At 41.6% G+C, this 23,749-nt stretch overlaps 1 protein-coding gene and 2 pseudogenes across 2 annotated transcripts; 2 read left to right on the top strand and 1 right to left on the bottom strand.

The window, feature by feature from the left end:
• The first annotated feature begins 256 nt into the window (after window positions 1-256).
• On the top strand, window positions 257-7,334 carry LOC138407177 (N-acetyllactosaminide beta-1,3-N-acetylglucosaminyltransferase 3-like). Of its 2 annotated transcripts, none has more exons than XM_069521818.1 (2): window positions 257-846; window positions 4,429-7,334. In XM_069521818.1, the coding sequence occupies exons 1-2, from the start codon at window positions 824-826 to the stop codon at window positions 5,576-5,578; spliced, it is 1,173 nt and encodes a 390-aa protein (XP_069377919.1). In that variant the 5' UTR covers window positions 257-823; the 3' UTR covers window positions 5,579-7,334. The 2 variants fall into 2 exon arrangements, with proteins under 2 accessions (XP_069377919.1, XP_069377920.1); XM_069521819.1 differs by lacking the exon at window positions 257-846 and adding an exon at window positions 910-2,953.
• Window positions 7,335-7,840: 506 nt separating this feature from the next.
• The window catches only part of LOC138407302 (uncharacterized), a 31,810-nt pseudogene continuing 15,901 nt past the window's right edge, over window positions 7,841-23,749 (bottom strand).
• On the top strand, window positions 17,807-22,167 carry LOC138407176 (N-acetyllactosaminide beta-1,3-N-acetylglucosaminyltransferase 3 pseudogene; annotated as a pseudogene).

Below are 23,749 nucleotides of genomic sequence, written 5' to 3'. Positions count from 1 at the left end.
CTTAACTTGACAGTTTTTACTGAATACTACTGCGTCACCAAGGGAAAAGACCATAAAATCAAGGTTTATTGTCTTTGAATGTTAGTAAATGATTGATGCCACCATCATTTCTGTAAATATTAACATGAAGGCAGCAGCTGGTTATCACAGCTTTATCACTAAGACTGGAAAGAAAAGGACTTAAACAATGAACACTAAGTAATCATTAGCAACGCAGTGCAGGACACATTCAGCTCACACTTCCTCGTTTTCAGTCAGACAGTCAGACAGACAGACAGACAGTCAGACAGACAGACAGTCAGACAGTCAGTCAGACAGACAGACAATCAGACAGACAGACAGTCAGTCAGACAGACAGACAGTCAGACAGTCAGTCAGACAGACAGACAATCAGACAGACAGACAGTCAGACAGTCAGTCAGACAGACAGACAATCAGACAGACAGACAATCAGACAGACAGACAGACAGACAGACAGACAGACAGTCAGTCAGACAGACAGACAATCAGACAGACAGACAATCAGACAGACAGACAGACAGACAGTCAGTCAGACAGACAGACAATCAGACAGACAGACAATCAGACAGACAGACAGACAGTCAGACAGACAGACAGACAGTCAGTCAATCAGACAGACAGACAGACAGACAATCAGACAGACAGACAGACAGACAGTCAGACAGACAGACAGACAGACAGACCGACGGTGTTGGTGGTGGAACTGTCAGCAGGAACAGGCACCGCCCAGCTCATACCGAAGCTCAGAGACATGAGATTTGAACATTGAATTTAATAATAATCTGTGCATCTACACGCATTAATGGGACTAAGAGCTTTTCTACGGTGAGTAGACTTCAGTTTCATCACGTGGTTTCTCTCCGGTAACTATACGACATGTCCTAACAACTGAGCTGGAGCGGACGGAGCGGAAGTGAGTTTTCCGATGTAAAGTAACGGGAGAGGTTTCAGATGAGCCACAGTGTCGCTGGAACTTTTGATTGATCGGTTTAAAACATGAACACAGTCATGATCCCACCTGACTGTGGATGTTCATTTCACTCACTAACAGACGACGTGTCAGTAGATTGATTTTATTTCTAGGCCTTTACTTTATTCCTCTCTGTCAGAGAGCGGTGTTTAACAGGCAAGTGTCAGTGAGTTAAATATAGGCAGCTCATTGTCACCTGATTCTTCTTATGACTTCTTCCTCTAGTCCAACATGCTGCACGGCACTGAGACTCTTATTGACCACATGTACTTTATCCTGATGAATCCTCAAGGTCGCCAATAATAACGTATTTAATGTGTCTACAAACCAGTAAAAATAGTTAGCAAAAGTCATTTTTGATCCTTATGTGGCACTTCACCTCAATTTTATTCATGGTCTTTGAGTTCTGTTTGTCAATCTACTAAAAGAAGTGTGGCTGTTACCTTGGTTACAGCAAACAGTGGCCCAGAATGAGGAAATAGGCCTATAAGCAATATATAGGCAGTTTATGGTAAGATCATCTCTGTTCCATCTATATAAAATGTTTGTCAGGATTTTGTTAAAAAAGATTTTAATGAAATGTGTTTCATTTATAATAATATTATTTTCCAGTTATTGTTTTTGAGTTTTTTTGGCACAACTGTCATAATGAAAACAATCACAGCTTCATGCTCGGGATAGCTGGCTTTCAAACGTGCCATGCTGGCTATCAATGCAATGCTATAGGGAAGTACACAGGAAATAACCAGATGAGCACACTCCATGTTAGCCAACTACCTCCACCTTCTCGTTTACATTAACAGGATTTGATTGGCTCATGCATGCACTTGAGTGTTTATTTAAGAATGATTTGATTGGCAGGTGCCTCCCTTGTCACATGAAATGTTGAGCTCTGTTCTACTAATGTGACACAACAGAACCACATTGCAGTTCAGCAACACATGACGTCACCTTGTTCAGAATGCATGAGCAGTGTTCATTTATGTAGTGGAATGTTTCATAAATAGTGTTCTTGTCGCTCCAACATATTACTAAATATTATTTCCCACTGAGAAAGTACCACAAAACGGCTCTAAAGTAATTGATTGATTTAATTCCACCGTTGCCATTTATAGAGAATATTTGGGGATATTATTATTGTGATGGTCAGTGTCGGGATCTGTCCCTATACAGGACTTTTAAATGAACTTTGTTGTCAGTTTTTGAAAGTCTCTGTTTCATGACTTTTGGGTTTGGGTTTTTCTACTTTCCTTGTGTAAGGTGGCAGTTAATTAGTGGACCCAAGTGCAGACACAAAACAGGAGAGGGCGGATGAGTTCAGGGCTTTTATTGCAAATACTGCAGCAAGAGATGAAGGTGATGGCAGGGGGTCTCAATCCAAAACCAGAACGGAGCAGGAGGCAGAGGACAGCTGGGGTTCAGAGTGAGCAGTGGAGCGGTGTTGTTGTAGTAATTCAGAGTGACAGGGACCGGGGGAGAAGAGGAGAACACAATGGTGATGAGTCAAGGCCAAAAAGACTTCAATCACAATAGATGTAATAAGGAGCTAGTGTTACTAAGTGGAAGCTGAATCTACGACCTGGCAGGGCAGAGCATATAAAGGGGCTTGAGTAACTGATGAAGAGCAGCAGGTGTTCTGCTCCGACTCAGGCAGAGAGAGAGACAGAAAGAGAAAGAGAGAGACAGAAAGAGAGAGACACAGACAGAGAGAGAATAGGGGAGCGGATAAAAAGAGAGAGACAGAAAGAGAGAGAGAGAGAGAGATACTCAGCCATATTTTTCCCGTTTTGCTCATTATTTGCTTTGTTATACTCAGATGTGAAACCCATCACCTGTTAAATCCAGATTAGTTTTCCTCAGCTGGTTTTTGTTCCTGTCCATTTCCCAGTTTTTACTGTGTGGATTGTTTCTTAATTTTTTGGAGGTTTTCTTGTTGCCTGCCAGCTTTTCCAACAACTGACTGTAAGCCTACTTATGTTGATATCATATTTTTAAAATGTTCTAATGTATGCATTTGAGTCAGACAGAAATGATGAACTCCGGTCATTTTTAAGTCATGGAATATAAGAGTGTTAATTAATGTTTTAAAGGGTAAATGTGTAACCAACTGCATTTGTATTTGTGTTTCTTTGTGACACTCGAGGTTTTGAGCAAAGACTTTACAGATTGAGGACATTTTGGCAAAGTGAGGACATTTTGGCCAGTCTGTTTAAAGAAGTTTTAAAAGCAGGTGTAGGTTAGGTTTGGAAATGAATGTGTGATGGTTAAGGGAAGAGTATGCTTGTGTGTGTGTGTGTGTGTGTGTGTGTGTGTGTGTGTGTGTGTGTGTGTGTGTGTGTGTGTGTGTGTGTGTAATATACATAATGTGATATTAAGGCTTCTGACAGGCTCAACGTGTAGTCTTCCACAGTAGTATAATATAATACACTGGAGCTGCTCCCAGCTTACTGACTGACTGATTTAGTTGTGGTAGATTTTTAAGTGTCATGCTATAAGTCAGTTGTGGGTTTTGCTGCATAGTTTCTTCACACTGAGCAACAGGGTGTGGTTAGTGCCAGGTCCAGGCAGCTCATTAATTCTGTCATTATGCAGTAAATGTGAAAACGTCAAGTTGTGTTGGGCGGTTCCTTTTTCACTAAGCTCATATTTTAGTTTGTTTTACTGACTTAATGTCTGACATCACCGGTGCAACCTAATTCACACATGACAGCAAAGAGACATTACAGCATTTGATTTGTTGCCACCCCCCCACTCCATGTAAGAATAAAGTAGGTAAGGATTTTTCAAAACACCTCATGTCTGCTCAGAAGCTCAATCCGCTCTCTCCTGTTTGCCTCGCAACAGTGATATTCAAAATGTGTCTCATTTCAGTCCAGAATAATGACAATGATGACCCCACATGGGAATTCTCATCTAAATCTGCAGCCCCTCGTAGCTTTATAGAGATTTATCGAAGTTTCAGTTCCTTCTTAAGCAGTTAGCCTCAACTTTACTGTTTGATTCACACTCACCACTCGCATAGCATTTTCAGACAATGCCGGCAGCTATTGTTAGCAACTCATGAGCACTCCTTGCTTAGAATCAGAATGACAACCTCAGTGACTAGCTGCTTAACATCGTAGAGATATTTTACTTCTCCCAGGAGTCGGTGGAGAACAAAAACAGAGCTAAAAGACAGAGTGGAATGATGGTCAATGACTAATGAATGATGACGTTGTTCTGAATCCGCTGGATCTAAATAAGCACATGTTTATTTATGGCCTCAAATGTAAAATTCGGAATCTGGTGTTAAAAAGCAACACAGTAAATTGAAATGTGTGCTTTTTTTTATTGCAGACATTTTGTCGAGGCTGTGTTGGACATTTTTACTTAATTCCATGAATGACAAAATTGTGTGCAGAGATGTGTTGATAAGAAATCTTTTTTTTTCTCCGCAGAGTTTTAAAGATGGGAAAAATCAGCATCAAGTCTTTCTTGCTGGCAGCAGCTTTGAGTCTGTTGGTCTTCCATCTCTGTAAAGATTTTACTGACAAAAGACCCATCTGCAGCCCCATACATGTAAGAGAGGAGGGCACTAAAATAAGAAAGTCCCCCTCAAACAACTCCTATGTATACTCCTGGCCGAAATGCCAAACAAACACATCTGCTGGAAATGTTGAAGGCTTCAGCTCTCTTCCTCAAAATATACAAGACTTTCTCTACCATAAACACTGTCGACATTTTCCCATGATACTGGACATTCCTGACAAATGTGATGGAGCTGATAAATCTGCAGAAGTCTTCCTCCTCCTGGTCATAAAAAGCATTCCTGATAACTTTGATCGCAGAGAGGTACTGCGCAAAACCTGGGCTAAAGAGAGGTCGCACAATGGTGTGCAGATCAAGAGGATCTTCATCTCAGGAGTGACGGGTTCTGGTTTTGAAAAAATAAGACAGAGCAAACTTCTTGAAATGGAACAAAATGAATACAATGACATTCTTCAATGGGACTTTAGAGACACGTTCTACAACCTCACCTTGAAGCAGGTACTCTTCCTAGAATGGATGGAAAGAAATTGTCCGAAAGCTCGCTTCTTGCTAAATGGTGATGATGATGTTTTTGCCAACACAGACAACATGGTTGAGTATCTCCAAGGCCTCAGGGACAATGATGGAAGCAAGCACCTCTTAACTGGACATTTAATCCAGTATGTGGGGCCCATTAGATCACCAGGGAACAAGTACTATGTCCCAGTACAAGTACAGGAGTCAGACTCTTATCCCCCTTATTGTGGTGGTGGGGGCTTCCTCCTGTCTGGCTATACAGCTATGGTCATATACAAAATGTCCAAGTCCATCCCTTTTATTCCTATTGATGATGTTTACATGGGGATGTGTATGGCCAAAGCAGGACTTAGTCCTGTTTCCCATATGGGTGTGAAGACCTCAGGAATGTACATTCCCTCTAAAAAACTAGATGAATTTGATCCTTGCTTTTATAAAGAGATTTTACTGGTGCACAGATTCCTTCCAGCAGGCATCTATCTTATGTGGCAAAGAGTAAATGACCCCAATCTAAAATGTGAACTGTCAAAGAAATCATTTTAGTAGCATTAATCTCACTGGTGGTGACAATACCCTGTGATCATTTGATGGCAGGTCTATGACGCAACTTCTTATGTCACTGGTAGAGGTTTCACCTAAACCAGACAGAGTACTTTTATTTGCAATGTAAAAGTTATATTTGTATGAAACACAAGAATTATTGTCCAAAATATAGTGTAACGCTGAAACAACGTTGCCTTTGCGAACTGAAGTTGGTTCATTTTTAACTTCTTCATATACGTAATTTAACACTTTGCATCCAGCACCTACTCTCAAGAAGAATCTTTAATTTGGCTCCAAACAAAAGTATATGGTGCCCCCTACTGGCCCCTTTTTAGATTATTTAACAAACTTGACCTCAATGTGACAGACAGAATACACAGTTATTTATTGAACAAACTTGATATATGGCACAATTTTCACCTGGTTCTAGCACATGTTGGAAACATGTGCTGTCCCCTACTGAGCAATTTTAGAAGAGTTTTACACACATGGTTCAATAATGTTATGAAATTAATCTTACAAGTTTTGTCATTTGACATTAGGGCTCTTTCTTCAAGCTGTAAAGTGGCAGAACCCAAAGAATGGGACAATAATGAGTTGAGATTCATTGGAAAACTTGTGAAAACCATTCATACATAAATTGAAAAGCTTAACTACACCCCTGATAGCAGCTATCCATAGCATAACAAGCACAGCCAGTCAGGTGACTTTAAATTCTTATGGAGGAAGTTATGCCCATTATGTTTGTAGGTCGTCCCACAATGAATGTAAAGAGTAGAGAAGATGCAGGACAGGCCTAATCAGCAAAACAAATATAGACCGACAGTTCGGCACTGGAATGGGTGTGGATGGCCTTTTTAATAATTGTTGTCATTGTTTTATTTTTTTGTAGATGCAGTATAATCACATATATGATAGAAAGTGGTTTCTGACACAGAATTTGTTGAAGATCCCATATTTTACCATTGTATCTGTGGGTGGGTCTCTAATGATGATTGCATCTGGGTGTGTGTTTTGTGTGTTATATCTCTTTATAATTTTTGTCAGTTTGGTTAGTGTGTCTGTGGGATTTTGTTTTGACTGGGGCTTGGTGTTGGTCCGCAATTCTAGGAAGGGGCGTGGTGTGGCTGCCCAACCGGTTATAAACAGCATCCCGGCGCCACCCAGCAATTAGGGGACCATAACCCTAGCATAGTGCCACACAGTGGCCGGGAGGAAGAAGCAATTCTGCATAACAAACATAAGGTGGTAATTTCAGTTATACCATTTGTACTTCATGAAATCTTTTTTTGTAAACCTTTACTCCAATCTTTTGAACAATACCTTTTACTACTGCAGTACTCCAAAAAGTCTTGAAAAAGTCTTGAAAAATAATTGCTCAGGGTTTTTAAAACATATGTTGTGATGTTATTTAATTTTCAGCTTAAGCTCATATATGTACAGTTTTCTTTATTTTTGTAGAACATCCTGTGTATTTATGTTTGAACAATATGTTCTACTTGCAACACTTTGCCTCGACCAAATTATGTCAAACAAATGTTAAATATAGTTGTAAATACAAGAGAAATATAACTCAGGGTTCAGGAATAAAGCTGCCACAATGGTTACTATTAAACAGGGGTTTTGATTGTTGGTTTTTCATTTGTTTCATTGTCAAACATTTGTAAAAATGTCATTGTATTAAAACAGTGAGGGTAGCGGTGTGTTTATCTACTGTTAGAATAAATGTTTGTTGTTTCAAAAGGAAACAGAGAAATTGTGAATCCTTGCAACAAGTGTAATTTAATTTATTAAAGAGAAGAAAACGTGTTCTGTTCGGCCTCAAATGTAAAAATGTAAAATTCTGAATCTGGTGTTAAAAAGCAACACCAGATTCAGAAGCCCCCCCCCCAAAAAAAAGTTAGCTAGTTTTTTATTATAACTATATACGTGAGGCAATTCTGCACAAAACAGTAGAAGTTATCAGAACTTAAATAAATAGACACTATATATAAAAAGTGGCAAATATATACAATCGGATATATAAAAAAAATGTAACAAGAGCAGAGAACAACAATAATGTAAAATATTAAGAATGAACAATATACAAATAAAATATAGAATAAATATTCTAAATAGCACAAATCCTTCATCACACAAATTTGAAAACATACTAAAGAAAATCAAATTATTAGACTATTGCACTAAGAACAGAAAACACAAACTAAAACCTGACCTTTGCAATAATCCCCCCCCCCGTTTCTATTTGGCTGCAGCCACCACCCAAGGGATCAAAGAGTGGAAGGAAGGGGCGTGGTGTGCCCTCTCACCCGCTTATAAACAGCAGACCGGCGCCACCCAGCAATCAGGGGGCCATAACCCTAGCATAGTGCCACACAGTGGCCGGGAGGAAGAAAACCTCCGGCTACATCTACCCCCCACTTTTGCATCGTCGGCCCGACGATGGACCAACAAAAGGTCACAACGCTAACACCAAGGCCTAAAGATGGCTAACTGGGCATTACCTACCAGCCCTTGAGGTCCTCTGGCTGTATTATCCACATGAGCTGAAGACTGAGGGAGATGGTGGACATTAGAATGGTGACCAGCTGTGGAACGGGCTGTCCGACGCAATGCCTGCTGGCTCGTACTGGACTGATCAGTTGGGGACAACGGAAAGGCTAGCTGTGCAGGACTGCCATGGGCTGGAGGTGTGTCCAAAATGATCCCAGCCCCTACCCGGTCCCCAACAGGAGGACCCGTACGACCAGAGGAGCTTGGTACTACTGCGATGGATGGATAAGGAGTTTCTGGGACCAAGAGCCATAAGTCACTCTCACCAGAAGAGCTACCATCGAGTGCCACCAGGGGAGGTGGGTACGCCGACCGCGGTGGGGACTCAGGAACCTCAGGCCGGACTATGGCCTTTAACATGTCCCGATGCATATTCCTGACCTTGTGCAGGTCATTCACAGGTGCAACAGTGTACACTGCTCCCTCACCAAGAGGAGCCTTCAAAACTTGGTAAATTACTGAGCTCCAGAGATCTTGGATCTTGTGACGACCCCGGGCACTGTGGTCTCTCAGGTACATTAACTGACCCAGCATAGGTACACACTGCCGGACTAGTTCAGTGGTCCGCTCAATGCCCTTGTGGCCATGTTCTTGGTGTAGCTGGTTCAAAGTCTCCTGCTTGAGGACTGCAGGCAAAACGAGCTGTAGTAACTGTTCTCCCCCATCTGGGCGGAAGACCCCGTCCTTCTCCCCTAGGCGGTCCCACTGATGCAAAAGTGCCTTAGCCGACCTGGAAAGCTGTCCCCTTTCAACTGAGATAGGCGATGCCTTCCGCTGCCAAAACACAAAGACATCCTTTAGCAGGGCATCAGCCTCCTGCAAGGAACAGATGTCAGAAGCAGAATGGGACAGGAGAACAGAGACCATTGACTGAGTTGCCAGCATTACAGGAGCCGGACGTGAAGCTCGATGGAGACTGGTGGGGACAGAGGTTCCAGGCAAGGAATGTGCCACTATGTTGGGGGCAGATACATACTGCCATGAAAGGGCATCTGCATTTTTATTGCTGCGACCTGAGCGATACTTTAGGTCAAAATCAAAAGCAGCCAGTTGAGCAGCCCATCGGTGTTCAGTGGCCCCCAGCTTGGCAGACAGGAGATAGCTCAACGGGTTATTGTCAGTGTACACAACACACTTATGCCCCAGCAAGTACTCCCAGAACATCTCCGTCATGGCCCACTTGAGCCCAAGGAATTCCAGCTTCATGGAGCTGTAGTTTAACATGTTGCACTCCATGGGCCGAAGGCCTCTGCTGGCGTAAGCCACGGGCCTGACACGGTTGTCCGTCTCCTGTGGTAAGACAGCCCCAAGGCCACTATGGCTGGCATCAATCTCTAAGATGAAAGGGCGTGAAAAATCAGTATATGTCAGTACAGGGGCTGTAACCAACCTTGACTTTAAGCCCTCAAAACTTTCCTCACACTGAACTGTCCATGCGGTGCCCAGGGCGTGACCTGACCTTTTGTTGGGCTTAATGCCCACAAGCTCGGCCACCAACTGTCGCCTCCACAAAGCAACGGTAGTAACTGGCAAAACCGAGAAAGGAGCACTGCTCCGAGACATGAAAGGGACGCTGGCGTGTTATACCTTGGGGCACATTCCCATACATACAGGTAAGGCAGAGCACTTTCTCTTCCATCCATTGCCAGTGCAATGTGCACATTGACACCGACTTCCAACTCTCTTGCACGGCAAGTGGCCGGCCATACCGGCGCATAGTGATTGTAATCACGAATATCAAACTCGAAGTCTTCCACCGGTCCTTTGGATGAATATCCATTTTGAAAAAACAAGCCCTTGCCCGTCTCCAGCAGTTCACCCATAGTTACTGATTTCTGGACTGACAGGTGCCGTGTTCCACCTCCATTTCTTGTTTTGATCTGGTGATAAGTGCCGTTATCAAAGTGGAGCCATCCCATTTCAACCCGCCGAGTGGCTTTGACTGCATGTTTATTGCCAACAATACCAGAGCCTTCCGTGTCTCTGTTGGCGGGAGTTTTCCGATGTTCCCCGAGCCTGTCTCTTACTCTTTGCATGAGAGCGGACTTAACTGTCTCCACTCCTCCTGACTTTTCATTTGTCACAGTTCTTTTACGACAAAATGCTCTGAGTGCAAGTCTGTCCCCAAATGGTTTGATATACTGTCCTAACTCCTCATCTGTCATAACATCTATGACGTTGATGTCGATCTGTAATAAGCAAGGCACATGTCAAAAACGTTTGAAAAATTACATTAACATAGCAGATAGAGGAAGCTAGCATCATTAGGCTAGACATGTATTGCTTACTTTATGTCACTAAAGTTAACATCTATATTTACCTTATCATCTTTTAATTGGTTGATGACACTATCAGGTATTTTCGCGTTTTCAGGAAAGAGAATAAGTCCATTTCTGCATCCATTTCGGTTACCGCAGCGTCAAGTCGGCTTCCCGCATGAATGGAGCCATAGTCATTTTCTTGGATAGTCCAGATAAAGTGCGAGATGTGGTGGAATGAGGATTCGAGATCACAGTTTGAAACTGTAACGTTAGTATTTATTAATGTATATGCACCAACCAACAAGGTGGACAGGATGTCAGTGCTGCAGGTTTTTTGACACTATCAGAGACTGCAGGAGTAATGAGTATTTGTTTTAATTGATTTTAGTTTTTACAGAGCGACTCATGACCTGGAGAGTTTCAGGCTGATGTCAGGACACAGTGAGGTTATCTGCTCCATCACAGACCAACAGCTGGTCTACAGAGATATAATAAATCTATAATTTCTGACTCTTTCTCTCTCTCTTCCCCCCCCTTCTCTCACTTTCTGTCTCTTTCTGTCTGTCTGTCTGTCTCTCTCTCTCTTTAAAAACATAATCCGCACTGTAACCAATGATCAGCTGTCTTTTCCACATTTTTTAACTGATTGATGTATTTTTAATTATTAATTTACATTAGCACTTTATTTTAAAACGGACAGATTTTAACAATGCAAATATAAAAATAGTGGGTTGGGGTTTTTGTAAAAATAAAAAATAAAATCTCTCTCTGTCTGAGTCGGAGCAGAACACCTGGTGCGACTTTGCACGCACCACATTGATGCTGCACTCAGGTGGTTGAGCAGTTCAGCTATTAATTGTTGGTTCTATTCCTAGCTCCTCTGTTACACGTGTGAGAAGCCAATGAGCTCAACAAATCTGAGTGGGATCCTTTATTGTTTTTCCAAAAAAAGTGAGTTGCTTTAGATAAAGGTGTAATTTTAATGTAACACAGTCAGTGGTGTTGGCAGAAATGAAAGAGTCAGATCACATCACTCACCACAGTCCACAGTCCTCGTGGCTGTTGTCAGAGCAGTTGGGTGCGTGGTCACACCTCCAGGCCTGGCCGATGCATTGCCTGTCTCCACAATGATACTCTCAAGCTGCACATTCATGAGGGGTCTGTGGCCGAGGCTGGGTCGAACCACACAGCTCCGGGGTCTCATCTCGTCCATCCATCCTGCTCACACCACATACAGCCCACATATTGCATGAAGTGATGACAGTCGGGCCAGATCTGAGTCACAAGTAAGCCGAAGCAATTCCACACATTAACCAAAGGTTCCAAATGTGGCCTGAACTTGTTTGTGTTATTCGGGCCATATTCACTATTTAACAACATTTTTGTCGATTTTTCAGGTAATAATTCATGGATCTTGACCCTCTGCACATTTTTCCTGCCTGTTTGCGCATTATTCGGAAACATGTGAATCACAACTGTTACACATATGGTGCAATAACTACACACATACACTCCACACAGTTAAAGTCATCACTTCATTTGCAACGAATCTCACATTGCATCTTTGAATGTATATAGTCTTAGTTTCGTGATGTATTTGACTTTTTTCTATTAAGCTCTTTCTACCTTGCTTTTATTTTAATTTAACTACTGCATTGCTGAGCTTATTGATTTATTCTTGTCCAACACCTTTCATTGTGCTTTTGACCCTGTGTTAACTTGCATATGACAAATTGACACTTGATTTGTATAAATGTGTCCAATTTGGTGCAAATCCAAAGAGGAAGCTGTTGGGACTTGGTGGAATTATGCAGAGATATGCCATTCTAGTTCCTAATGACAATTGTTGACCTGTCTTAAGTTAAGTTAAGGCCAAATCAGTTCATAAGTGTTATTCATGTTTTGATTAATTTAATTTAAAAAATAACAGTGCATTAACATATGATGATTTTTTTACAATGTATTTTTCTTCTTTTCACTCAAATTCAACATACACATATAATTATTTACCCAAACTTTGACATACAGTCACTCTGCTGAGGATGTGAATGACCTGGTCACTAATTCACATGGAATGAGCATCTATTGCTGCAGTTCTCCTCTGTATCCTCCGGGGGGCAGCGACGTGCTGAGAGACTCCGCTCAACACCACAGAAGAACACCATGACCTTCACAACAGCAAACATGGCGACCGCCACCCAAATCATCCAGTCTACTGGTTTGACCAAATGTTTGTGGTGGCTGTCACTGTGGCTGTGGTTTTAAACTCTTCTCAATGAGCAGAGAATGACAAACACTTAAAAAACAGCAAAACATTTTACAAATCTGAAGTCGATCAATCATGTGTTCACCTGCTTGAAATATATTGTGGTGGCAGTTCATTTCATTCACAACACGTTCAAATACATGAGATAGGACAATGAGCACAGGGGAAACTGAATGTTTTAAACCTACTGCTGAGGTCACATTATCACGCTACTGTTGTTTCTCTCCACACAATCCAGTCTGACAGGAAATCCTGTCCTGTTCTGCAACATTGAGGACTCTTGTTGCTTTATCTAGGTTGGTTCGAGGTTACATTTGTTCACTGAGTGCTGATGCACACGATTGTATCACAGCTCATCCAGGTTGTGCAAAAACATGTCACATGTATGAAGAAAACAAAAACAAAAATCATAAGGAGCACACCGGATGAGCGTGACTGGCACAGAGCACGTAGAACTGGCCCCACATTTATCAGGACTCGGCCCGTGGCGGCTTTGGCCTCAAACCACACACTGTACTGGGCCCGATGAGGACGAGGCCCTATATACAGGTACCAGAGTGGAGCTGTAGCGTCTGCAGCCGCCACACACTGGGTCAGTCCACCACATGTGTCCTGACCAAAATATCTCAACCTTTGGATAGAAGGTCAGGAAGTGTTACACACACATTCATTGTCTCCAGGGCTCAGTGGTTCATCAATGATCAGATTTGGAAATCCCTTGCTTTGCTCTCCAGGATGTTTTAATGCCGCGTTTTCCAAAGCAAGATTAATTGAATCACTCTGATCCAAATGTAAACCTTTCAAGATAATACTATTATAATAATACATTTTATTTATACAGCACCTTTCATACATAAAATGCAGCTCAAAGTGATTTGTTACGACAAAGATGACCAAATCTGTACTATCACTGCTCTAAAAGAGACGTTTCACAATGTAGGGTATGAGCTGTTTCAAGACCAACAGGAAGAACAGCAACGTGCAGCATAAATGAACAAGACAAACAGTTGCAGCAGAAACACCTGAGCTGTCACATCTTAGCACTGCTGTTTGTATAGCAAGATTTATAATTGAGATGGGACTACTGACAGAATGCAACGTGGCAAGATTTGACAGTATCATCAACATTGTTGCCAGGTGCAACGCCCCAGCCTGACGTGTTCTTCAGAATGAGGTTTCCTCTTCTCACTGCAGCACCAGCCTTCAAAGTATAATCCCTTAAATTGAAGGGACAGTTGAGCCTTGGTGGAGGTATATGCTCTACCATTCTATGACTCATATAATTCAGTCCTCGACGTTCCAAAGTGTTCAAACTGTGCTAACCTTTACTTCACTAAAACACATTTACGTCAGTTGCTTCACTTGTGAGCATGAATGACTTGAGCTTGATCCAGTTTGGTGACATTACATGTGCTGATGAATAAAGGATAGGGAGATAACCATCATAGATTGAGTTTAGTGAACTGAAAGAATGTCCCTGTATAACTGTGGGAAAGACATTTAGATTAGAAGTGTATTTAATTCCCTGTGCTGAACATAGAGGCTGATTTCATATAGTCTAATGGATTTCAGGGAGAAACATCAAAATAATCAGTTAATAAGAAGAAAAGGATCATTAGTAAAAAGATGCTTCTGATCCTTTCCTGCCTGTTAACGTGTGATATGTGTCAACATTAGCAGGCTCACATGCTCACAAAGACAAGGCCAACATGCACATGTTTAGCAGCTATAATGTTTTCCATGTTCACCATCTTGGTTTAGCGTATTACTATGCTAACATGTGGATCAACCATCTAATACAATGACTCCTTGTATAGTTGGTCTCTAAACCAAAGGTAACCAACAGGTCAACTGTGATTGATAAGTCAATATTGAAAGCCTTCGCTCTTGATCCCCAGCAGGCCACACTGGCTGCAGTTGCACTGTGGAGCAGTTTTCTTCTCACTACAGCACCTATATGTATCACGGGTGACGTCCTGAAGGAGCAGTTAGCTGGTGAGAAAATACAGAGGATTAAATCCATGGAAAAGCAAACACAGCAGCTCCACATTATAGTGTGTGCAGTGGTGTGTGTTTCATAATTGAATCATAACACAGTCCTAACTGGATCCTGCTTTTCTTGTCACTTCCTCCTCTCTTTGATCACATTTCCTGTCGGAGGCCGCAAACATTTGGAGAAACATTTGTGCATGTGTTTAATGTTTTTTGATTGTGAAAGGAGAAGCAACATAGAGCTAAATTAATCAATCAAATTTGATTTGTATAGCCCATATTCACAAATCGCCATGTCTCATAGGGCTTCACAAGTTGGGACATCCTCTGTCCTTAACGCTCGACAACAGTAACAGCTGCCACACCGACTGCAGTACAGCTGCTCTTCTACACATTTGAGTTTTTTTCTGCGCCCTGTGTGGTTCACAGTAAAATAAACAGAGCAAATCTTTCAGCATAGTGTCAGCGTTTATCAGTCCAATACATAAATGTTTGCAAAACTTCCTGTACCCGTTTCAAAATAAAATCGCTCGAGCATATCTGTCCACTGAATCCATTTCTTTATTTTTAAAAGGATTTTATTGAGGAATATTTGTAGGAGCAGGAGTTCATACTGTATATTACTGACATTTATTTGAATATATAGGCCTACTTTTGTACAAGGACATAGTCATACCAGAAACCACACAAGGGCTGAAGTAAATGTTGACATAAAGAACTTCAGGTGATGGGCAGTAGGCTCTCTCTCTGTTCAATTTATGAGGCAAACCCTATGTAAAAACGTCGTGCTGGCAGAAGCAGCCCTCTCAGAGGGTCGAGCCACATACAGATTTACATTTTTACCTTTGGTGGTTATGTCATGTTTTCATCTGAGTTGTTTGTTCTGTTAGTTCACAGGAGGAAATAGAAGAAGCAGTGCTCAAAGCACAACTGTGGGTCTAATAATGCATTTCGCACATTGTTGCATCACAGTGTGGAAATTACATACTGTTTGCTTTAAAGGCTTTTCCATGGATTTGGATTTGCTAACAAAACTGGACTCAAAGAGATGGTTAAACACATTACTTATGATCATGTATTTACACAGGGAGAGGCTACACATTCCATGGAAATACATCAACACATGTTGGGTTCTAAGTCCACATTCTGATCTGGATTCATATATTACCATCCTTTTACTTTTCAACTCAAATACAGTTAAGTCAGAGCTTTTTACTTTGAAAAGCTGTGAACTTGGTTCTAAAGATGCTGTCAACTGCTTAACAAACCCTTTTGAAATAGCTGAAATGCAAATGTCCAAGTCACAAATTTGAACTGTGATAAAGCAAATTTACTTTCATTTTATTATGAACACTGATTGTTAAGTCAGTGCAAGAAAAAGGTTAGCAGTGAAAATAAACATGTTATGTGCAAAGAGGAGACAGCAAGAAAACATTGACTTACACGGCTTTACCACCACAGTTAAGTTGTTAAGGATTTTCACAAGGATGGTTGGTAATGAGTCAATCAACAACTTTGGTGCAGCATGAAATAATAATGCCCGGGCGTCTACATCTTTAAATGGCAGGTCAGTCTTATGATTCAAAACCAAGAGTCTGTTTGTTAAGCCACTCAAGCGTTATGGTCAACAAACCAGACAGAAATCTACTATCAGGTCTCAGAAAAGTCTTCCTCTAGTTTACTTCAACTTTCATTTCATTTTGATTCATCTTACTTTAGTGGTACATGAACATTTACCTGAGTACAGTAACAGAAGTAAATGTATTTTTATTTCACACAAGTAAGTTTCAATGTACACCTCTTAATCAATGAAATTCAGGAAAAAGATCAATTTAAATATGTGTCATGGAAAAATAAACAGATTTTTAGTTTTCCAACCTTGATACAATTAATGTGAGTATCAGGCAATATTCTATGTTCATTGGGACTTTTTTCACTGAAATTCAGACATCGCACTGTTTGAGTCACGTCACCACCTTTTTGTTTTCTTCAAGCCAGATAAATATTAGTCAAGGTGAATAAAACCTGCCGAACAATTTTGACACATTGGACTCTTAAAGATAACAAGTGGAAAGTTTAATATTTAACACCAACAGTCACACCAGTTCCCTGTGAGAGCCTTGCAATCACTGATTCATCTCAACATTAGGACATTCTGCTGCTTCTTAGGGTATGTGTATCATATGTATGTGGACGTCCCGGCACGGGTGTGTAGTCGACCTGCTGTCTGAGAGTCCAGAGTTCAGCTGTGTTTTTCCAGACACTGGACAAAATTATTCTCAAGAAACTCCTGCTGTCGCTGTTCCTGCCACGAGTGTATCTGATCCAACATTCACCGGAGTCCTCTCTCTTATCAGTAAGAATCATTTTCCTGGGGGAAATTAAATCCTCTGTGCTTATTTGTCTTTCCTCTTGAGAGCAGGACACAGTGCTGTCACACAGGCCAGGTCAACACTACTAAAACAACATGTACAAATGTGTATTTGAACAGTCATCACATATCAAATATTAATTCTAAAGGATAAATATCTGTCATTGTTCCTCTGGACGGCGGATGAGTTCAGGGCTTTTATTGCAAATACTGCAGCAAGAGATGAAGGTGATGGCAGGGGGTCTCAATCCAAAACCAGAACGGAGCAGGAGGCAGAGGACAGCTGGGGTTCAGAGTGAGCAGTGGAGCGGTGTTGTTGTAGTAATTCAGAGTGACAGGGACCGGGGGAGAAGAGGAGAACACAATGGTGATGAGTCAAGGCCAAAAAGACTTCAATCACAATAGATGTAATAAGGAGCTAGTGTTACTAAGTGGAAGCTGAATCTACGACCTGGCAGGGCAGAGCATATAAAGGGGCTTGAGTAACTGATGAAGAGCAGCAGGTGTTCTGCTCCGACTCAGGCAGAGAGAGAGACAGAAAGAGAAAGAGAGAGACAGAAAGAGAGAGACACAGACAGAGAGAGAAAAGGGGAGCGGATAAAAAGAGAGAGACAGAAAGAGAGAGAGAGAGAGATACTCATACATGTTTTTCCTGTTTTGCTCGACCAAAGTTATTCATATTTATGTGGCGTGTCTCTTTGTTGCTTTAGCTCTTGTCATCATCTTGGCTCCTGCTATTGTGATTCTTTGTCCCACCCCAAAGTGTTTGTTAAACTCAGATGTGAAACCCATCACCTGTTAAATCCAGATTAGTTTTCCTCAGCTGGTTTTTGTTCCTGTCCATTTCCCAGTTTTTACTGTGTGGATTGTTTCTTAATTTTTTGGAGGTTTTCTTGTTGCCTGCCAGCTTTTCCAACAACTGACTGTAAGCCTACTTATGTTGATATCATATTTTTAAAATGTTCTAATGTATGCATTTGAGTTAAACAGACAGAAATGATGAACTCCGGTCATTTTTAAGTCATGGAATATAAGTGTGTTCATTAATGTATTAAAGGGTAAATTTGTAACCAACTGCATTTGTATTTGTGTTTCTTTGTGACACTCGAGGTTTTGAGCAAAGACTTTACAGATTGAGGACATTTTGGCAAAGTGAGGACATTTTGGCCAGTCTGTTTAAAGAAGTTTTAAAAGCAGGTGAAGGTTAGGTTTTGAAATGAATGTGTGATGGTTAAGGGAAGAGTATGCTTGTGTGTGTGTGTGTGTGTGTGTGTGTGTGTGTGTGTGTGTGTATGTGTGTGTGTGTGTGTCTGTGTAATATACATAATGTGATATTAAGGCTTCTGACAGGCTCAACGTGTAGTCTTCCACAGTAGTATAATATAATACACTGGAGCTGCTCCCAGCTTACTGACTGACTGATTTAGTTGTGGTAGATTTTTAAGTGTCATGCTATAAGTCAGTTGTGGGTTTTGCTGCATAGTTTCTTCACACTGAGCAACAGGGTGTGGTTAGTGCCAGGTCCAGGCAGCTCATTAATTCTGTCATTATGCAGTAAATGTGAAAACGTCAAGTTGTGTTGGGCGGTTCCTTTTTCACTAAGCTCATATTTTAGTTTGTTTTACTGACTTAATGTCTGACATCACCGGTGCAACCTAATTCACACATGACAGCAAAGAGACATTACAGCATTTGATTTGTTGCCACCCCCCCACTCCATGTAAGAATAAAGTAGGTAAGGATTTTTCAAAACACCTCATGTCTGCTCAGAAGCTCAATCCGCTCTCTCCTGTTTGCCTCGCAACAGTGATATTCAAAATGTGTCTCATTTCAGTTCAGAATAATGACAATGATGACCCCACATGGGAATTCTCATCTAAATCTGCAGCCCCTCGTAGCTTTATAGAGATTTATCGAAGTTTCAGTTCCTTCTTAAGCAGTTAGCCTCAACTTTACTGTTTGATTCACACTCACCACTCGCATAGCATTTTCAGACAATGCCGGCAGCTATTGTTAGCAACTCATGAGCACTCCCTGCTTAGAATCAGAATGACAACCTCAGTGACTAGCTGCTTAACATCGTAGAGATATTTTACTTCTCCCAGGAGTCGGTGGAGACCAAAAACAGAGCTAAAAGACAGAGTGGAATGATGGTCAATGACTAATGAATGATGACGTTGTTCTGAATCCGCTGGATCTAAATAAGCACATGTTTATTTATGGCCTCAAATGTAAAATTCGGAATCTGGTGTTAAAAAGCAACACAGTAAATTGAAATGTGTGCTTTTTTTTATTGCAGACATTTTGTCGAGGCTGTGTTGGACATTTTTACTTAATTCCATGAATGACAAAATTGTGTGCAGAGATGTGTTGATAAGAAATCTTTTTTTTCTCTGCAGAGTTTTAAAGATGGGAAAAATCAGCATCAAGTCTTTCTTGCTGGCAGCAGCTTTGAGTCTGTTGGTCTTCCATCTCTGTAAAGATTTTACTGACAAAAGACCCATCTGCAGCCCCATACATGTAAGAGAGGAGGGCACTAAAATAAGAAAGTCCCCCTCAAACAACTCCTATGTATACTCCTGGCCGAAATGCCAAACAAACATGTCTGCTGGAAATGTCGAAGGCTTCAGCTCTCTTCCTCAAAATATACAAGACTTTCTCTACAATAAACACTGTCGACATTTTCCCATGATACTGGACACTCCTGACAAATGTGATGGAGCTGATAAATCTGCAGAAGTCTTCCTCCTCCTGGTCATTAAAAGCATTCCTGATAACTATGAACGTCGAGAGGTACTGCGCAAAACCTGGGCTAAAGAGAGGTCGCACAATGGTGTGCAGATCAAGAGGATCTTCATCTCAGGAGTGACGGGTTCTGGTTTTGAAAAAATAAGACAGAACAAACTTCTTGAAATGGAACAAAATGAATACAATGACATTCTTCAATGGGACTTTAGAGACACGTTCTACAACCTCACCTTGAAGCAGGTACTCTTCTTAGAATGGATGGAAAGAAATTGTCCGAAAGCTCGCTTCTTGCTAAATGGTGATGATGATGTTTTTGCCAACACAGACAACATGGTTGAGTATCTCCAAGGCCTCAGGGACAATGATGGAAGCAAGCACCTCTTTACTGGAAATTTGCTCCAGACCTCGGGGCCCATTAGAGACCCAGGGAGCAAGTACTATGTCCCAGTACAAGTACAGGAGTCAGACTCTTATCCCCCTTATTGTGGTGGTGGGGGCTTCCTCCTGTCTGGCTATACAGCTATGGTCATATACAAAATGTCCCAGTCCATCCCTTTTATTCCTATTGATGATGTTTACATGGGGATGTGTATGGTCAAAGCAGGACTTAGTCCTGTTTCCCATATGGGTGTGAAGACCTCAGGAATGTACATTCCCTCTAAAAAACTAGATGAATTTGATCCTTGCTTTTATAAAGAGATTTTACTGGTGCACAGATTCCTTCCAGCAGGCAACTATCTTATGTGGCAAAGAGTAAATGACCCCAATCTAAAATGTGAACTGTCAAAGAAATCATTTTAGTAGCATTAATCTCACTGGTGGTGACAATACCCTGTGATCATTTGATGGCAGGTCTATGACGCAACTTCTTATGTCACTGGTAGAGGTTTCACCTAAACCAGACAGAGTACTTTTATTTGCAATGTAAAAGTTATATTTGTATGAAACACAAGAATTATTGTCCAAAATATAGTGTAACGCTGAAACAACGTTGCCTTTGCGAACTGAAGTTGGTTCATTTTTAACTTCTTCATATACGTAATTTAACACTTTGCATCCAGCACCTACTCTCAAGAAGAATCTTTAATTTGCCTCCAAACAAAAGTGTGTGGTGCCCCCTACTGGCCAATTTTAAGATTATTTAACAAACTTGACCTCAATGTGACAGACAGCCTACACAGTGATTTATTGAACAAACTTGATATATGGCACAATTTTCACCTGGTTCTAGCACATGTTGGAAACATGTGCTGTCCCCTACTGAGCAATGTTTGAAGAGTTTTACACACATGGTTCAATAATGTTTTGAAATTAATCTTACAAGTTTTGTCATTTGACATTAGGGCTCTTTCTTCAAGCTATAAAGTGGCAGAACCCAAAGAATGGGACAATAATGAGTTGAGATTCATTGGAAAACTTGTGAAAACCATTCAAACATAAATTGAAAAGCTTAACTACACCCCTGATAGCAGTTATCTATAGCATAACAAGCACAGCCAGTCAGGTGACTTTAAAATTCTTATGGAGGAAGTTATGCCCATTATGTTTGTAGGTCGTCCCACAATCAATGTAAAGAGTAGAGAAGATGCAGGACAGGCCTAATCAGCAAAACAAATATAGACCGACAGTACGGCACTGGAATGAGTGTGGATGGCCTTTTTAATAATTGTTGTCATTGTTTTATTTTTTTGTAGATGCAGTATAATCACACATATGATAGAAAGTGGTTTCTGACACAGAATTTGTTGAAGATCCCATATTTTACCATTGTATCTGTGGGTGGGTCTCTAATGATGATTGCATCTGGGTGTATCTCTTTATAATTTTTGTCAGTTTGGTTAGTGTGTCTGTGGGATTTTGTTTTGACTGGGGCTTGGTGTTGGTCCGCAATTCTAGAAGGGGCTTGGTGTGGCTGCCCAACCGGTTATAAACAGCAGACCTGCACCACCCAGCAATCAGGGGACCATAACCCTAGCATAGTGCCACACAGTGGCCGGGAGGAAGAAGAAATTCTGCATAACAAACATAAGGTGGTAATTTCAGTTATACCATTTGTACTTCATGAAATCTTTTTTGTAAACCTTTACTCCAATCTTTTGAACAATACCTTTTACTACTGCAGTACTCCAAAAAGTCTTGAAAAATATTGAAAAATAATTGCTCAGGGTTTTTAAAACATATGTTGTGATGTTATTTAATTTTCAGCTTAAGCTCATATATGTACAGTTTTCTTTATTTTTCTAGAACATCCTGTGTATTTATGTTTGAACAATATGTTCTACTTGCAACACTTTGCCTCGACCAAATTATGTCAAACAAATGTTAAATATAGTTGTAAATACAAGAGAAATATAACTCAGGGTTCAGGAATAAAGCTGCCACAATGGTTACTATTAAACAGGGTTTATTGATTGTTGGTTTTTCATTTGTTTCATTGTCAAACATTTGTAAAAATTTCATTGTATTGAAACAGTGATGGTAGCGGTGTGTATATGTACTGTTAGAATAAATGTTTGTTTGTTGTTTCAAAAGGAAATAGAGAAATTGTGAATCCTTGCAACAAGTGTAATTTAATTCATTAAAGAGAAGAAAACATATGTGATGCATATTCCTGACCTTGTGCAGGTCATTCACAGGTGCAGCAGTGTACACTGCTCCCTCACCAAGAGGAGCCTTCAAAACTTGGTAAAGTAGTGAGCTCCAGAGATCTTGGATCTTGTGACGACCCCGGGCACTGTGGTTTCTCATGTACATTAACTGACCCAGCATAGGTACATTTTGGACCCGTTGATCGTGCTGCTCCTTCCGTCGGCCAGCAGCTGCCAACAGCTGCTCATGTGCACCCTCAAAGACTATTCTCAGTCTGGCTTAGTGTTCAACCACCCAGCCCTGTACCTCACCTGGTACTGGGTCCTGGACTTGACCCAAGAGGAAGTCAACCGGAAGTCGGGGTTCCTGTCCAAACATCAGACAAAAAGGAGACTCCCCAGTAGCCTGATGAAGTGTGGTGTTACAGCAGAATAATACCTGTGGCAAACAAGAGGCCCAATCCCGTTTCTGCGACGGTGGAAGGGTAGGCAGGAGGTTGTGAAGAGTGCGGTTAAACTGCTTACACTGACCGTTACCTGCTGGGTGGTACGGAGTGGTGCGGGATTTTGCAACTCCGCAAAGACAACAAAGCTGATGGATCAAGGAACTCTCAAAGCTCCTTCCTTGGTCAGAGTGAATGCGGCTTGGAACCCTGAACCAATCAGAAAGCAGAACCTGGGCCACAGTGGAGGCCTGTTAATCCCGTGTAGGGATAGCTACAGTGAACTTGCTGAACACATCAGTCATGACCAAAATGTTCTCCAACCCATTCCGGGAAGGCTCTAAGAGTGTGAAATCCACAGCTAGGATTTCGTTTGGCCTAGAAGTGATCAGATGGCCCATGAAGCTATGGGACAAGCGTCCTGAGTCCTTAGCAACCTAGCAGTGCTCGCATTCTTGGACCCACTGCTTGATGTCTGAAGACATTCCAGCCAGTAGCAGCACTACCGGACTAGTTCAGCGGTACGCTCAATGCCCTGGTTGCCATGTTCTTGGTGTAGCTGGTTCAAAGTCTCCTGCTTGAGGACTGCAGGCAAAACGAGCTGTAGTAACTGTTCTCCCCCATCTGGGCGGAAGACCTGGCGGAAGAGGACCCCGTCCTTCTCCCCTAGGCGGTCCCACTAATGCAAAAGTGCCTTAGCCGACCTGGAAAGCTGTCCCCTTTCAACTGAGATAGGCGATGCCTTCCGCCGCCAAATCACAAAGACATCCGTTAGCAGGGCATCAGCCTCCTGCAAGGAACAGATGTCAGAAGCAGAATGGTCGGGAGAACAGAGACCATTGACTGAGTTGCCAGCATTACAGGAGCCGGACGTGAATCTCGATGGAGACTGGTGGGGACAGAGGTTCCAGGCAAGGAATGTGCCACTATGTTGGGGGCAGATACATAC

The sequence above is a fragment of the Paralichthys olivaceus genome, chromosome 3 (genome assembly GCF_024713975.1).
Source record: "Paralichthys olivaceus isolate ysfri-2021 chromosome 3, ASM2471397v2, whole genome shotgun sequence".
Classification (NCBI taxonomy): domain Eukaryota; kingdom Metazoa; phylum Chordata; class Actinopteri; order Pleuronectiformes; family Paralichthyidae; genus Paralichthys; species Paralichthys olivaceus.
The sequence above is the reverse complement of the archived record's forward strand: the minus strand, read 5'-3'. Positions and strand labels throughout refer to the sequence as shown.